Genomic DNA, 17,038 nt, shown 5'->3' with positions numbered 1-17,038 from the left:
GCCACACATACTAGCTTTCCCCCGGCCTCTAGCTCTTCCTGCTTAATTAAGTGCCTGATTTTTCACCAACTGTCCCTCCACGATGATTAAATGTCCTGGGTTCCTCATCCCTCATGCTGCCTCCACTTAATTGTGTTTGCAGGAACTGCCTGACCTGAAGAGAAGAGAAGCCTGGGGGGCTGGGACGCCAGTGTGGGCATCCGGGGTCACTAAGGGGAGCCAAGCAAAAGCCAGATGAGGATAAGAGAGGCGGGGTGGCCTCCAAGTCTCCTGATCAGATCGAGGCCTCTAGAGAAATCAAAGGCAAAGAGGTTGCACCTCTTGGTAAAGGTCATGTAGCATTCTGAGCTGGATCCATTCACTCCTGGCCTCTTGATTCAGAATCTACAAGAACCCAGTGGTGTCTCCTACCTTCTAGCCCTCATGTCCTACGACCATGAGGCTCCTGGAGAGCTAGTCTCCAGCTCTGCTCTATACAGCTGGGAATAGAGAATGGGAATCTAGGGTGACAGGAGACCAATGTAGCCACATTTCCTGATGAATCAATTTCTGAAGACTGGGGCTTCCTGGAGGCAGGGGCTTGCCTCCATGACCCTCAGCCAAACCCCCTCTTACTGAGCCCACCCAGCCACTTGGCCTCTTGCAGTCTGGTTATTGGGCAACCACAAGATGGCACTGGTCCTTATGTCGCTGGTCTGTAAACCAAGGGGCTATATCCCCCTGACCCCTCACTCCCCCTTTCCCAACCTTCCAAACCCCTGCCCAGACCAGAAGCTGCCTTTGCTTGGTGCCTCCCCACCCCACCCTGGGAGCCTGACAAGAGTCTATCCTCTGCCTTTCTTCTGCACAAAACTCCCTCTTCTGTGCTCATGGCTTCCTGACTCCAGGTCCCACTCTCATGAGACCTCTGATATCCAACAGCCTCCTGGAAGCCTGTCTTGGATGTCCCTGATGTCGTCAAAGGCACCCAGTCCCAATCTGAACTTGTTCTCTCCACCACATAAGGAGGCACAACCACCCACCGGGTCCCTTCTAAGTTTGTCCACAAACTGTCCCAGCTACCTCCCTCTTCCTCACCTCCCCCATCCAATGAGTGAACCACCTTCCATGCATCTCACAACTGTCCTGCATGGCATTAGTGTCAGAGAAGGCTTCCTGGAGGAGGCGATGCTGAGTTGGGTCCTAAAGAACATGCAGAGGTTTTCAAGGCGGACAGGAAGGGAGGTGCTGGCAGAGGGACCGGCATGTGTCGAGGCTCAGAGGAGGGAAAGAACGTTTGTCTGCCCGATGGCCCAACTGCAAGGAGTTTAATGTGGCTGGACAGCAGGGAGCAAGGCTGGACAGGGTCCCGAGGAGCTGGGCATGATCCTGAGGGCAGTGGGAGCCCCAGGATGGACTTGAGTAAGGGAAGGTGAAGGTCATGTTTGCTTTCAGTTTAGCTAAGCCTGATCAGTTTAGCTGCTGGATAAAACTCTCACTGGACAGGGAGAATCTGAGAGACTGGAAATGTCCTGGCAGTGAGGGCATCTAGTCTCAGTGACCCCTGGACAGCAGAGGAGAGGCGGGGCTGGGGCAGATCAACCTTGACTGAGCCCAGATCTCTCACGGAGCACTGGGGCCTCTGAGGAGCCTAAACCCAGAGGAGTCCCCTCACCTTGGCACCTTGCTCTGCAATCTGTCCTCCCCAGCCTGGCGACGTCCCATAGTTCCAGGCAGGTCTGTGCTGGGCCATGCTCACCCCAGCCCACACTCATGCAAGCCCTTCCTGGAACTGCTGTCCCCCTAGAGGTTTTAAAGATACCCATGGACTAAAAGACGAAGGGAAGTGCCCAGGCTGAGTCTCCTCAAACCAGATGGGGTTGAGGGCTTTGTCTATATTCACACCCCAGTGGTTCCTCCCTCACCTTAGGGCCCCCTCCCCCACCCTGCCCCCTCTCCCTTGCTGACTCCTCTGTGCTCCTACCCAGCTGCCAGGCTGAGGGTGAGGGGTGAGGGGACTCCACGCCCGGGGGCCAGCTGTCCAGGTTGAAGGCTAATGACTCAGGTCTGGTGCCTGGGTGGTCATGGCTGCCCCACTTACGATAAAGACAGATGGGCACAGAGTGGGGAGAGGAACGGGCGTGGACTTTATGACAGTTCCATCCCTTTAACAATTATTTGTTTAGTGGCAAGAGTAGAGAAAAAAGCTCTCTGTTGGGAGGGTCAATGGCCTGGAAAGAGCTGAGTGCCCAGGCCCCCTCCCACTCCACTGAGCCCCGTCTTTGGTGAGGCCCCATCCCCTTTACTGAGCACCCCACCCCACCCCCACCTCCCAGGGCCTCAACCTCACTCTGAATTTTCATCTCTCTTGGAGATAAATTATGATTCAGTCCAGGACCTGGACCCTTTCCTCTCCCTCTCCCAGAATGGGAGACTCCAGAGACAGGGACAGACTATTCCATGTGTCCCTTGACACAAATCAGAGGAACACAGATTCTGCAGTGAAAGAGGAACAGGTCAGCTCTGAGGAAGAAATTTCTCAAGACTGGGCCCTGGGACCCCCAAATGTAGCAGAGGGAGACAAGCAGCTGGGCTCTTGTGGGCGGGGGTGTCCCCGTGGCAGCTGAAAAGTCCCAGACTTTGCTGCAACCAGCAGCGGATAATGAGAGGCTTGAAGATGGCAGGAGACACAATAAGAGGAGGAAGGCGGCAGGGCTGGGGACTGAAATAGGCTGGGAGATTGAAGGGGCACCAACATGAGGGCGACGAAGAGTTCCCGGAAGGCCCTTCTGCAGGCAGTCTTCCAGGAGGCCCTCCCCACAAACCCCTAGAATTCAGAGCTGGACCAGCTCTCACACACTGCAGTGTTCCATCTTGCTCTCCCCCAGGAATCCCCAGAGGCCCAGAGCAATTATTGCCCTAGGGTGGTGGTGGTGGGGGGGTCTCAGCCACACCCTCCTGGATCCCAGGTCTCCCAGATGCCCAGCCCATGGTTCTTCTTGTGGAAAGACCCATCCCTGACGGAGGCCACCACAGCCGGAACACCTTTTCTGGAAACTGGAGCTTCCTCAGGGATGGGGGCAATATGGAGCAGACCTCCTAGAGCGCCTCCTGCTGGCCAGGAGAAATCAGGGAAGTGTGACTGGTTGAGATGGAGCCGCCCTGGGAAGGACTTCACTCAGGAGAAGAGGGCCTGAGGCAGCATGAGGGGGTAGGGAACCCAAACCACATTGTGGGGATGAAACTGGGGACCTGTGAGCCCACGGTGGAGGACAGTGGCACGAGGGGTCTCCCCATTCCCCCTGGATTATCTCCCCTGTTGTCCTCACACCACACTGAGCCTGTCCTCTTCCTCCCTGGGCCTTATCTGTCTTTATGACCCACCTCTATTCACACCTGCTGCTGTTTCCCAGCCCTGCCAGCCCTCCAGGGTTTCCTGGAGTGGTGCCCCCTCCACTGGGCACAGCCAGAGCCTCGGGCCCCACCTTTGGATGAAGCAGCTGTCCAGTCTCCCACTGGGGCCAGAATCACAGGGGTCACCACCGGAAGGACCCTGTACCCAGCCTCACCCATTTTATAGAAAAAGACTGAAGCCGGAAGGGAAGTAAAAATTTTCTCAAGGTCACCCTGATGAGTAAATTGGGGCTTGGGGTGGAGGGCAATCAGCAACCACTGAGCTCAGACTTGTGTCAGGCACTGGGAGGAGCACTGGGCATCCAGGATCTCATCTCTTCAAAAGACAGGTGCTACTGTTATCTCTTCTAGGGAGAAGAAAACAGGCTTAGAAGTGGACACAGGGAGTCAGGGACGGGGCCGGGCTAGACTCCAGGCCCATCTGGTGCTCTTCCCTCTTCCACATACCTAGCTAGGTCTTAGCCCTGACCTTGGAGGTGGACTCAGTGCCAGATGTGGGGTTGGGGGTGTGGCAAAGCAAAGATATCAGGAGAGAAGACTGACGTAAACCTTCACCCCTAATCCTTGCTGACCTGAATGAGTTTTGAACTCTGTGTCACCTGGGATGCAGGTTGCCTCACTCCTGTGGCCCCTTGCTAGCCTCTTCCTGGGATTTCTGAGCCCAGTCTCCCAGCAGGTGCTCACCTCCCCATCTCCACTGAACTCTGGGCTAATTGCATTGTAATACTCACTTTTAACTGCCTTCCACCACCTCTCTCCCCCTCCACCATGCCCCCCTTATCTTTTCCAAAAGCTTTACAGAATCTGAAGGTAGTGGGCGGTGGTTGGGGGATCCTGAGAGGTGCAGAAGATCTGAGAGCTCTCCAAGATGCCTGGACCGCAGACCCCCCCACCCCACCCCTCCTCACAGCAGAAAGCCTCTGGGGAGCATTCTTGGGCTCAGAAGGGAGAGCCGACCAGCAGGATGCTCCCTTCCTGCTTTCTGGGCCCTTGGTCCTGCGTCCCTCTCCCAGGAAGGCCTTCCCTGGCCACTAGAAGGAACCCTGCTGGGTGGAGCAAGATCATATATAAAGCAGAGTTCTTGGTAGTAGGGCTGCTGGCTCCGAGAAGGAAAGGGGATATTACAAGCATTCTTCTTCCATAAGATTCCGGAGACCTGCCAGTCTTATCCTGCCATCTTATAGATGGGACAGTAGAAGTCAGAGAGTGGCATGGCGCAGTCATTGAGGGAAGGAGCTGTCAAGAGATGGTGAAGAGGAGAGGGTCACCCGCCACCCATCCCCTAGAGGAACAAAATGGGAGAACAGGATGTGAGAAGGCTCTGGCTTGTTGGAGAGGCCCCAGCCTCTCCGAGGGGGAAGGGCTGGAGAGAGAGGCCAGCGTCTTGGAATCCAGGGTCCCAAGTGCCAGGAGGGCCCTCAAGACCACCAGCATCCCCAGGACCAGGGTCTCCAGCAGCCCCGAACAGCAATTCATTCCATGACCTCCTTGAAAGGAGGTCTTGCCATGTGTCTTGCTGGCTTCAGCTACTACCTGAAAACACCATATTCCTGGAAGCCTTGGCCTGTTGGAAAAGCCCTCCCCACCAGGGAGTAGAGTGCTGCCTTCTAGTAACCCCACTGGTGCCCACTCAGCCCTCAGCTTATGACCTCGTGCTCCCTAGGCCCACAATGGCCCTGCGGTACTGAGAAGGCAGTGACCATGTCCTCTGCGGCCTGACCTCCTCTGGACCAGCACTCCTGCCTGTCAACACTGTCTCATCTGATGAGCTCCACTTCCTCTGACTGTCCCCTGAATGGCCAGGAGCCAGGAGACTGTGTCCCAGGCCTGGCTCTATCGCACACCAGGTACATGGCCTGGGACACATCATGTGGAGGAAGATAAGGAGGCTGAATTCAATTTAGGCTCAGAAGTATCAGGGGACCATAGCACACCAGGCATCCCACCCGTGTTCCTAAGGTCAGGGATTCCAACATTCCATCCTGACAAAAACAAAACCAGATGCTTAGCATTTCTAATAGATGCCTTTTAAGGGCTTCACTTGTGTTAAACTCATTTGATCCTTGCAACAACCCTACGATATAAGTAACTATCATTATTGGCAGTTACAAACAAGAACCCTGAGGCCCAGAGAGGTTGAGTACCTTGCCCTACGTTATACAGCTAGTAAAAGGGAAGTGGGATTTGAACCCAAGCACTGGGGCTCAGAAGCCACAGCCGGACACCTGTTTCTGATCTCCCTGCTTGCGGACACCGGGTTGATACCATGTGCTCCCTCAGGTCCCAGCATTCTGGGATTTGGTGAGAACCTCCCAGGCAGGTCTCAGAGCCTGCTGAGGGTCTAATGATAAACTCTAGCCCCGACCTTCTGAGAAGCTGTAGCAATTCCAAGGAGCTCTCTAGGTTTCTAGAAGAAAAACTACCACTGGGTACTTTCCTGTGCTGTCCACTACCGCAACACAACACGAGAAAAGACATTGCTTCTCTCCTCTATGGGGAGTCAGTGACCCAGCCAAGGATCCCCAGCTGGCAGGGAAGCTGAGGTCAAGGGCAGATGGGGAAAGTCAGACCAGTTGACTTTGGCAGGTCCCCCAGGCCTGAGATCCTTGACTGTAGGAGAGGCAGCAGGTACAGAATGGCTCACCGGACTTTCCCCTCCTGGGGCAGCTCATGAGGGGGGTCTTCACACACCAGCCGGGACTCCCCATCCAGCAGGTAGGTGTAGACAGTCTCCTAGGACAGAAGGTACTCGTGAGATCCTACAGACAGTCCTCCTGGCTGCCCTGTCCCAGGGCTGATGCAGATCTGGGTGACAAGGTCACCGATCCTCTGGCAGTGGGCTCAGGCATCTGTTTGGTTTCACTCCCCAGGTGAGGTCTAACTTGAAGCCAGGGTGGAAGAGCTCCTGTAAGCACCCTTTCCTCCTGGAGGGGTTCTGGGCAGGCTGACCCTGACCCTGACCCATGACCCTGCTGGCTTTCCTTGTCTATCACCCCAAATCCAAAGTGCTGGGGAGAGAATCTAAAGGGCCAAAGGTGCAGACAAATCCCACCCACCCCCCACCCTGAGAGATTTCCCTGCTGTGACTCGTCTCAGCAAACCATAACAGAGTGGTCAACAGAGTGATCCATCCAGGGCTGCATGGCAGGAGGGGCTCAGAATGCCCTGGAAGCTTCCCCCACGACCTCAGACCTCAGAGACACAAACAATTCTACAAGAAACCACACACTGTGACTCAAGCCAGAAGGACTTCCTAGAAGAGGTGATCTTAAACTAACTGCTGGGAAAATTAGACACATTTGGGGAATGGGTGAGGCATAGAAGAGTGGCTTCTGGGCCTGGGCCGAGTCATAGATATGCGGTGTAAAGAGCACAGAGTATTTATAGAACTGGCAGTGGAGGTAGGGGGCACAGGAGGTGGCCTTGGGGTCAGCAGGGCCTAGAAACAGAGCTTCGGGGAGGATGCTGTGAGCCCTGAGAGATAGGAGCAGGTGCGTCTTTTGGAATGATGGTTCCCTAGAGTGAGATCAAAGCTCTATTCGAAGCTTGTCAAGTCTTCAGCTTGTCAATATGCCTTCCCCAAGGGCCCAGAGCCGTCTTGGCCTCAGTTCCAGGCCATGTTTTGGCAGAAGCTGTTGCCCTCAGTGACCCATGGGTGAAAAGCCACATCCCTTCCAAGCAGGACTGGCTACCCGAGGGTTCCACACCCAACTCAGCACAGCCTCAGTGAGCGTCCCAAGGCCCTGCACTCTAGGTGCAGAGGGAGACACAGAGGCCAGGGCTGCCCAGCGGATGCCCTGGCCCAGCTAGGGGCCCCTGCATGCTGCGCTAAGTGTCTTGAGGGACACTGTTTTCTTGGGAGGGGAAGGGAGTTCTCTCCTCTCTGCTGATGCTATCAGGGAGGGCTTCTGGAGGAGGTAACACTGGAGCTGGGTGTTGAAGGCCACCGGCAGTAAGTGTGGCAGTAAGTGTAGAATCCAGTCGAAGCCACTGCCCTTTCGCCACTGTGAGAGTCCACAGTCTTGCCAGTCACTCTGGTCTTTGGCTGCCCTCACCCTTCCAGCCCCAGGAGTTGTTCCAGTCCTACTTCCAGAGAACCCGAGCCAGTTCATCGGTGGTGTGGGCTGGGGATGACAGGGCCCCGACGAGTGTGAGGGGCAGGCACTGGCCAGGCCTGGAGGCCCCCTGTCCTCCAGGAAAAGGGTCCGGGCAGGGAGCTCAGGGATGGAGAAATCAGTGCAAGGGAGGCCTCTTCTCATCTGTATCCTGCCTCCGTCTGCTCCTCGAGTCGTTGCAGCAGCCTGGGAGGGGCCTGAGGGATCGGGCCCAAAGAGGTTAGGAGACACCCCAGCCCCAGCATCCAGGGTCACACGGAGAGCCTGGCCCTGACAGAGAGAGAGGTGGCTACCCTGGGGGTGGGGAGGCAGGGAGGACAGATCCTCCTCGCTTCCGGATGTCCCTCTGCCTCCCACCCCCTCACTCCCAGCCCTCTGGGTTAAAATTAGCTGAGTTTATTGGAGAGAAGGAGGGAACCATCGCAGACACATCAGCACCATCTGCATTCGGGGCTGCCTGCCACAATGGGTGCTGATGAGAGGGCCAGGTGCGGTGGCTCTCCTCCGAGGGGGAGTATGGAGACCCCTCCCCCAGTGCCCCCCTTCCCCCACTCCGTGGGGAGCAGAGACGCCTTCACATCCCTCCCTTCTCTGGGAGCAGAGCAGGTCTCCAATCTCCCCGACTCCCTGGGGGCCTAGGCAGACCCTTTCCATCTCCCCACCCCCTCCATTCCCTGGGAGCAGAGCAGATGCTGTCCTCTCCCCTCCCTTCTTAGGGGCAGACACTCTCATCTCCTCACCCTTCCCTAAGGGCAGAGTGGACCCTTCCCATCAACCCTCCCCCAACTCCCTGGGGGCAAACCAGACCCTCTAATTCTCTGGGGGCAGAGAAGATCTCCCATCTCCCCTCATCCCCTGTGGGCAGTTGAGACCTCTCATCTACCTCTCATCTACCCCTCTCTGGGGCGGATCACATTTCCCATGTCCCCACCCCTCTAGCAGGGGTGGGGGAAGTGGATGGGGGGAGGAGGGACGCCTCCAGGAGAGGGGGTGTCCTGAGACCCTTCCTGCAGTTAAACCAGAGCTCCCCAAAGCCGGGGTCCCTTAGCTCATACAGGTCTCTTGGACGAGCTAAGGTAGACATGTCCTACTCTCCCAGGAACCTAATGGCCTGGACCACAGCTGACTTCTAAGCCCCCAGGTCTGGGGATACAATTAATCCAGTGCTGGGCATCTATGCTGGTACAACAACCAAGCACCCTGCCTGTGGAGACCTAACTAGTCACCTTCTCCTTACCCCTCCCAGGGCAGCCTCCATGGCCACAGAGGGGCCCACCCTTGCAGATGCTGACCTGCTAGCCTCCCCACCCCCTCCTTTCCAGATGTTTCTCCATCCCAGGCCAGATGTTCCCTCAGTCCTATCCTTCTCTGGGAGGATTTATTTTGGGGCGCCAACACACCACCCACTTCCTACCAATTTCACGCTCAATAAAACTCACTCATTAGCCCTCCTCCCGTGCTCTGAACTTCTAGAAGGTTTGAGAAGCCAGAGCTGAGGAGAGAGAATGGGGATGCTTAGGTGCCAAGCCCCGTTTGTCCCTGTCATGCTGTGTGACCTTGGGTGAGTCACCCCCTCTCCCCGGGCCTCTGGAGGTTCATTAATCAAGCAGATTCAGATATGGTGGACTTGCAAGGGTGGGGGTGGGGAGTGGTGGAGTGAGGGGTGTCACATTTTGGCAGAGGCTGCCCTTGGCTGGGTCTGGAGTAGGGAAGAAGAGATTCCAGGCTCTGGGGACCCAGTTGAGGTGTCTCCTCCTCCAAGAAGACTTCCATGCTCCTTTAGCAGTTTCAGACCTCCCCTCCTCATGAGGAACACAGTCCCCTCAGCAAGGCACTCTGGGCCAGACAACCAAGTGGGCCAGGTGAGCATGGGCCTAAGCAGCTGTCCTCCATCTGCCCTCAATCTACAACCATCTTTGGTGTTGGGATAGGTCAGAGAGAAGTCTAAAGGTTTCTAGAGGTCATCTTGTCTAGCCTCCTATCTCTGGGCAGGATACTTCACCTCGCACAGACTCATTCAACAAAGCTGTGCCTCTCACTCTAGCAACTCCTGTACTTGGCATCAAGGAAGTTCTCCTGCACGCCTACCCTCAACTTCTTCTGCTACATATTCCAAAGCCCAGCTGACTCCACTGTGTTCTCGCTATTATCCCGGGGGAATCCTTTCCATTATTTGAGACACGATCTTCCCAATTAAGCTCTAAGTTCCTGTCTGCCCCTGACATTTCAGAATTCCTATGCAAGTTCATTCTCTGGTACTTAGCTTCAGACCTTCTCTTTCAGGACACCCTCTCGGAACACTTACTCAAAACCTTCACTTCCCTACGAGAGGCCCTGGGTACAGGGCCCCTGCTTCTTCCTTCCTTCTCAGACTTATGTGAGGTACAGCAAGGAGCTGGGCAAAGGTTTGGGGCCAGGGGGAAAATGTGGGCCAAGGCACCTACCACTTTGGGGAGCACAGCCGAGAGGGCCTCCTTGACAGCCCGCCGGAAGCCCGCTATGTGGATGACGGAGCCCAGGCTCAGCAAAGCATCCTGCAAGAGAGGAAAGGGCAGTGAGGGCTTTTTCCAGGCAGGTCAGGGCAGCCCCAATGGCCCAGACCGCTAGGAGCACAAACTCCCTGCTTAAACCAGAGCCCAAGGCTCTCAGACACTTGAATCCCAGGATCTTAAGATCTCAGAATTCAACAAGTCTTAAGGTCCTAGTGCATCCAGGTCCACTCTTCTTAGTAACAGGGGGAAAGGGGCTCAGAGAAGGGTCAGGAGCTTAGCAAAGTATTCACAGTACATTAAAAGTTCAAGTCTAGATTCACCCCCAGGCCTCTTGTCCTTTAGCCAAGGAAAATTCTAGCATAGTAAGGAAAGCATAACCTTCCATATTAAAACAAAGCAAAATAAGCAAACCAAAAACCCTCCAATATGAATCCTGGGGAGTAGCAACAGTCCAAGCGATGAGCCCACAGGTGGGAGAAACACAGTTGGGCCAGCCCCTAGCAGGATAGAGGAGGAAGGAGAAGCCAGCCTTGACAGCCTCACAGCCTTCCCATCCCAGGAACAGTCCTGTCCTTGGAGAGCCGGAACAGAGACAAGAAAGGTCCATGCTTCTCACTCTATTAACTTGGCTGAGCCGCAGGGATCAAAAAGAAAGGTAATGGAATAGGGGATCCAGGGCCAAGGCAGGCTCATGACTCACACCATCCACTCACCCATGCCCTCCCCGCTAGCCCTTGAAGTTCTTTTCTGTGGATGGCCGGGTCTGTGTTCAAAAAGCAAAATGATTAACCGTAGGAGGAAGGAGACATGGCTTGGCCCCCATTCATATAAAAATGTTACGAGGTTGAGGGTCTTAGTGAACCACAAGCTCGCATGAACCCATAGTGTATATGTGGCTGGTAATAATTAAAATGCGGGAACTGCAGGCCATATTAATAAGGATCTGTTAACCCGAATAGGGAAGATGACCATTCCCCCACTTCTGCAGGTGGATTAGAAAATCTCCAGTGCACTTCATCTCAAGTAAGGACAAGATGAGACTCATTCACAGGTGACCCATGTAAGGAGGGAACCAGAAACCAAGGCCAGCATGTGGCTGAGACTGGAGGACCTGGGGGTGCCCAGCCTACTGCAGAGCAGAGCCATGGGTCTCCGTCTTTGACTCCAATCTCTCAGGCTCTCCTGAGCAGCAGGACAGGACTCTATGGCCCCAGGGACAGGCTGGAGACTCACAGGTCTAAAGGAGGCTGGCCTCAGCCCAGTGGGATGAAGGACATTTTCTAGGCAGAGTCACACCACATAGAAAGAGGCCACCAGGAAAGAGGGAGGAGGTGAGCTGCCTGTCCCTAAGGGTGGGCAAGAATTGACTCAGGGTCCATTTTTCAGAGGCCACTGAGAGGAGTCATGTGCTGGAGTCCAGGAGAAGTCTGGGGTTCAGGCTTCAGCTACAGCATTCGGCCGTGTGTCTTCTTGGCTTCAGTCTTCCCCCTCATCCCTGTTGCCACCGAGTTCTGGATTCCCAGGAGTGGGCAGCTGCAGTGGACTTTCTCCCCGAATGCTCACTTCCCACTGCTCTCCCGGCACCCCAGCCTCCCACCAGCCCCTCCTGCTGCTCAAGGATGAAGACACATTTTGGTCACGGAAATAGATCTCTGCCCTTGGACATCAGAAGCTGCTGGTTCCGAACATTAGAATCCCCCCCACTGGATTAATAGTCCTTTAACCCTTAGGCATTCCCGATCACACGTCACACGTGCTCAGCACCCTATGCCAGGCCACACAGCTACAGACCTTCACTTCTCCACAGAAGCCCCCAGCACACCCAAGCCCATCCACCAGGCACACACAGAGGTTCACGCAGGGGCAGCCATTTCCTTCTGGCTTCGAGACACAGCAAGAGAGGGAACACAAGCAGGCAGAGTGGGAGAAAGAGAAGCAGGCCTCCCACTGAGCAGGGAGCCCAATGTCGGGCTGGATCCCAGGCCCCCGGGATCACAATCTGAGCCAAAGGCAGACGCTAAAAGACTGAGCCACCCAGGTGCCCCTCTGTGACTTTTCAGACTTAAGAGCAGGACGAAGGTGAGGACAGGGGGACAGCTGTGCAGACAACATACAGGAAGGCTACTGTGGCCTTTTGAAGTCAATTCTGCAGATTAAAAGAGGGGAGAAAGAACTCATGTCCCAAATAATCCCAAAATTAAGTCTGCCAACCCAGGGTCCTCAGGCTGCAGCTCCCAGGTCAGGTCGGGGCCTCCTCAGAAGGTGGTGCTGGTTTCCGCCTGTTCCTGCCTGGAGACGGGGCTGGGGTGGGGGGAGACAAGCAGAGCCCTGGGGCTCTTGGCCTCTGGTGCAGTCTGATGTGTGTACCTGTGGAAGTTGGAGAAGAGCAGCCAAGGTGATGGAGTGAGCTCTAGTCCAGGGCTGGGGGGTAGGGAGGCTTGGGACAGCTTTGTCTCCTCATTTGACAGATGAGGAGACCGAGATTCAAAGAGAAGCAATGTCCCATTTATGGTCAGGCAACGAGTCAGGCAGAGCTGGTTCGCAGCCCAGGTCTCCGCCTCTCCAGCCCGGGTTGGTTCTGCCTCCAGCTCGGCGCCTGGCCCCCAGCTCCCTCCCCAGGGCCTTAGAGAGGAGAGTCTGTCCTTTGTTCCAATTGGTGGGCTCCTCTACCTGCCCTTTACTTGGATTGGGGGCTGCCCTGGCCTGTCCTTTACTGGAATTGGTGGGTGCCTGTCTGGCCTTTCTTCAGATTGGTCAGCTTTCTGTGACTTTTCAGACTAAGGGCAGGATAAAGGTGGGGACAGAGGGACAGGAAAGGAAATTTGAGGAGAGTCCAGGCGGTGGCAGAAAGGGGCTTCACAGCCTTGGCCAGAGCTAGCTTGAAGCAGACATGGCCGATGAAGCCTGAGGCTCCCTGCCCGGCATCCTTCTGTCCATCTTCCTCCTGGCCTGGCCCTGCCCTGCCTGCCCCAGGAGTAGGGGTGTGGGGTGCAGGAACAGCCACTGGGAAGATCATTCTCATACCTGGCTCTCAGGGGCCTTCAAGCCCTGAATCTTACCCAGATCTCAAAGCAACTTCACCTCCACCACATCAGCTCAGGAAAGGAAACGGCTCTGATCCCAAAGCCCAGGAAAATCGGTGGGAGCAGCTGAGAACGCGCATGCCTCTGTCCAACATACATGCCACACCCTCACACAAACGTGGCTGCACACAGATAGAAACACAACCCTATGTACAAGGCACACACGCAAATACTTAGACATGAGTGCACACGCGCACACACACACATGCGCGTGCGCGCAGTGGCCCAGGCTCAGAGTGGGGTGAAGGAGGTCACATTTCCTGCCCTCTCAGTTTTTTTGGAACAAACCTCAGTATAAATATCAACATAACCACCAGGCAATTTCCCAGACCCCAGGGGAGAATGTGTGGTGTGTAGAAAAGAGCAGCAAGGGGCGCCTGGGTGGCTCAGTGGGTTAAAGCCTCTGCCTTCAGCTCAGGTCACAATCTCAGGGTCCTGGGATCGAGCCCCTCATCTGGCTCTCTGCTCAGAGAGGAGCCTGCTTCCCCCCCTCTCTCTGCCTGCCTCTCAGCCTACTTGTGATCTCTGTCTAATAAATAAATAAAATCTTAAAAAAAATATTTAAAAAATTGAAATTAAATTAAAAGAAGAAAGAAAAGAGCGGCAATTTCCAGGACTGTCCCAGACTGATGACAGAAACTGTGACCTTAGCAGGCCCCTTTCCTCTTCTGGGTCTCAGTTTCCTCATTAGTAAAAATGGGTCCTTCCAGCTCTGCAACAGATAGTTGTAGAGTTTTGTGGTTGAATTCAGTGAGAATGGCTAGCTGGCTGGTGACTTCCTGCTTTCTCTGGCTCCTTACCCACAGCTCTGTAGTTGGAGAGAGGGCCAGGCAGCACTGAAGACACTGCCTCTCCCTGCCCCTCAACACTGGGCTTTCACTCCAGGTACCAAGAAAGGGGAGTCTGTTAGGAGTCAGGGCTCCTCTGGGGCCAGTTCTGTAGCTAGATCAGCATTTCTGCACTTGTTGAGGTAGGAGGGGAGGGCCTTAGAACTAAGACCTTGGCCTTAGTTCTTCTGCTGTTTCCTGTGCAGGGACTAATGCAGGGACCATCTTGAAGGTCAGGGTCACTGTCACAAGCTGCACTCCTATCTTATCTTCATGAGTCTCTGTGTTTTTCCCACCTCTTTAAACCCTCCTATTGCTCTCCCCACTGCCTGGGACCTCAAGCCCAGCCCTCCCTTTCCGGAAGGAAGCCTCACCATGCCTCTTGGTGGCCTAGAAGAAAGTAGTAACATCAAACCCAATGGTCAAGTTCCTCCCAAGACTCAAGCTGTATTACAGGGACTGGCCATACAGACTGAGTTATCCAGCTCTACTTGTGCTAGGTCTCCTGTGTGGCCCCGGGGTCTCTCTGTGGACCTTGGTATCCCCTTCTCTGAAGCATGGGCCTCCTTCAAGATCTTCAGGGTATTGGAGCCCCTCTCTGCCTCTTCCCTTCCCTCTGGGCTGTGTGTCTCTCTTAGACCCTGTCTCTTCCAACCTCTCTAAGTGGATCTCTCTTCTCTCCATGCCTCCCATCTCTGTCACAGGCTGCTCTCCTGTCACGTCTCCACGAGTTTCAAAGTCATTTCCCACCCCAAATCCTCTCTCCTCTCAGTGGCTTCTCTCCCATTTCTCTCCTGCACTCTCCAGCCCCCACCCACTCCTATCTCTCCTGTCCACTCCTCCCCCAAACCTCCAGGCAGTCCCCTTGAGAACTTGGGGAGAAGGCACCTGACCCAAGATGGCTACCCACAGAATGGGGGAAACCCAGGAGGACAGCCATGTTGGGAGAAATTGGGGGTGCCAGGGCAGATGCCATCCACCCTCTTTTGCTTCCCGTTCCTTGTTTTGGTGATCAATATATAGTCTCTTATCTTCCTGAAGAATGGGGGCCCTTCTAGGGCAAAGGAGGACTTATCCATTTCTGTGCCCAGAACTAACAGGCTGAGCTGCTGTGTCAGGGTGACTAATAGAACTCCCCTAAAAGAAGCCTCCTGAGGGCTCAGAGCATGGAAGCCCCCCTTTTAGTGGGGCCTCAGACCCTGGCCTGAACTCCCATACTCCAACCTTCCTCTGTGACTTCGCACAGCCCTCACAGCATGGCCCAGCCCTGTAGAGAGTCAAGCGTCAACAAAGAAGAACAAGAGGCAGGCCCTCCTCCCTCCCCAGCTCCCACCCTGTCACCTGCTCAAGGAGCGGGCTCTAAAAGACATTCACGCCTTAGATACTCCGAGAAGAGCCACCTGTGAGCTCTAGATCTTGCACTCCAAGACCTCCCCCTCAACAAGGCTGAGCTGGACCAGCAGCAAGAGAATAGAGGTGTGGTGATCCCTGGGAGACTTGATCTGAAGGAACAGGCAGGATGGAGACCCAAGCCACAGGTGCAGTAACGCAAACGTCAGAGCCTGGCTTGAGTGGGCTGTCCGGCTTGGGGGAAGTGTTCTCAAACACCTACCGTGTTCAGGGGTGGGGCGTGGGGGCGTGGCGGGGCACCAGGGGCTCTCAACCATCTGTGCCCACCAGCGTCCCCTGGAGGGTTGGCTACCATACAGTTTGCTAGCCTCACCCCCAAGTTTCTGGTACAGTACATCTGGGATGAGGCCAAGAATTGCCATTTCCAACAGGTTCAGAGCTGCTGCCCAGGTCCCACACTCTGAGACCCAGGGGCAAACACCGCCTCCAATCCTCCTGCGAACTTGGGACCATTGTTTTGTTTTGCGTTACTGCTGAATAGTCGACATACACTATTACATTAGTTTCAGGTTACAACACTGCGATTCGGCAATTATATACCTTACAAAATGCTCATCTCGGTAAGTGTAGTTACCATCTGTCACCTTACTACCTTGGGACAATATTATGGGAGGTGCCTGCTTTGATCCTCCCGTTTGATAGGTGGGGAGAGGAAGGGGCGGGGCCTTGCTCAGGTGAGACCCGCCCAGTCCTCCCAGGGCAGCCTGAGGGGCTCCCGCCGCTTCCGCCTACTGAGAGGGACTCCTCGCGGAGGGTCCTGAAAGAGGGGAGAAGCGGGGCTGCTGGAAGGAGAGAGTGAAGTGGGACAGAGGGGTGACATGGACAAGGGCCCCTGGAGCTCAGGAGCCCAGTCCTCAAGGAAAGTCCTGCCCTTTGCGGTCCTCCTCCGCCCTGCGCCCCTCTGGTCTCCGCCCTCTCTCCTCCTGCTGTTATTTCCCCTCCCCCTCCCCCCACCTCTCCTCCTCCCTCCTCCCGCCTTTCGCAGACTCCGGCTTCAGTTGTTACTCCAACAGGGCCGCGTCTCCAGCCTCTGAGCCACACTGGAGACACGTGCACTGTAGAATACACCTGAGCCCAGTCCTGGCGCCCGCCCCCCGCCGCCCCGTGGGTGCCCCACTTCCCGGATGGGCTTGGCCCCCGCATTGTGGGCTCTTCCCCTCCAGTATGGCTAACCAGATCCTCCCGGGCCCCTCACCCTTTCTAAGTCAGACTCAGCTTCTACTCCAGATCCTGCCTCCTCCAACACGCCCTCCAAATGTTCCAGGCCCTCCTGGATCCCTCAGGGGCTGTGTTTGGGGATAGATGAAGGATGGGAGGGACAGATTTGGGGAGAGAAGGTAGGCTTGTGTGAACAGTTAGCTTTCTGGGCTCCTGACTCCCTGGAACCTCTCAATCCCTAGCACAGGGTCTGGGATCAGGAACAGAGAGGATAAAGGGACAGCCAGCGCAGGCAGAGGGAGGGAGGCAAGAGCTGAATGTGTGGAGGGCAAGACTGCCCTGGGAGGTGGACATCAGACCAAGGGGGCCAGGACAGGCTCCTGGCTTCCCCACCTTCAACTGCCTTATTCACAGGACAGGGTAAGTAGAGACCTCCATCCTCATGACCCACATTCTCCTGGATGCCACAGCCTTCTTCCAGAGCCCTTCACCAGCGCCCCCCTCATCACAGCTGTCCCAGTCATTCTGATCTCCTGGTGCCTCTCCATCCTCAACTCAGG

At 55.5% G+C, this 17,038-nt stretch overlaps 1 protein-coding gene across 1 annotated transcript in view; it reads right to left on the bottom strand.

Moving 5' to 3' along the window:
- PDE2A (phosphodiesterase 2A) overlaps positions 1-17,038 on the bottom strand; it is a 91,503-nt gene that overhangs the window by 21,296 nt on the left and 53,169 nt on the right. Inside the window, exons 3-4 of the mRNA XM_032357993.1 lie at positions 9,953-10,042; positions 6,038-6,126 (exon numbers count right to left, since the gene is read on the bottom strand). Of these exons, the coding sequence (XP_032213884.1) occupies positions 6,038-6,126; positions 9,953-10,042 (179 nt within the window). The remainder of the gene's footprint in view (positions 1-6,037; positions 6,127-9,952; positions 10,043-17,038) is intronic.

This window comes from Mustela erminea, chromosome 9 (genome assembly GCF_009829155.1).
Source record: "Mustela erminea isolate mMusErm1 chromosome 9, mMusErm1.Pri, whole genome shotgun sequence".
In the NCBI taxonomy this organism is placed as follows: Eukaryota; Metazoa; Chordata; class Mammalia; order Carnivora; family Mustelidae; genus Mustela; species Mustela erminea.
Note: the sequence above shows the minus strand (reverse complement) of the source record. Positions and strands in the feature narration are given on the sequence as shown.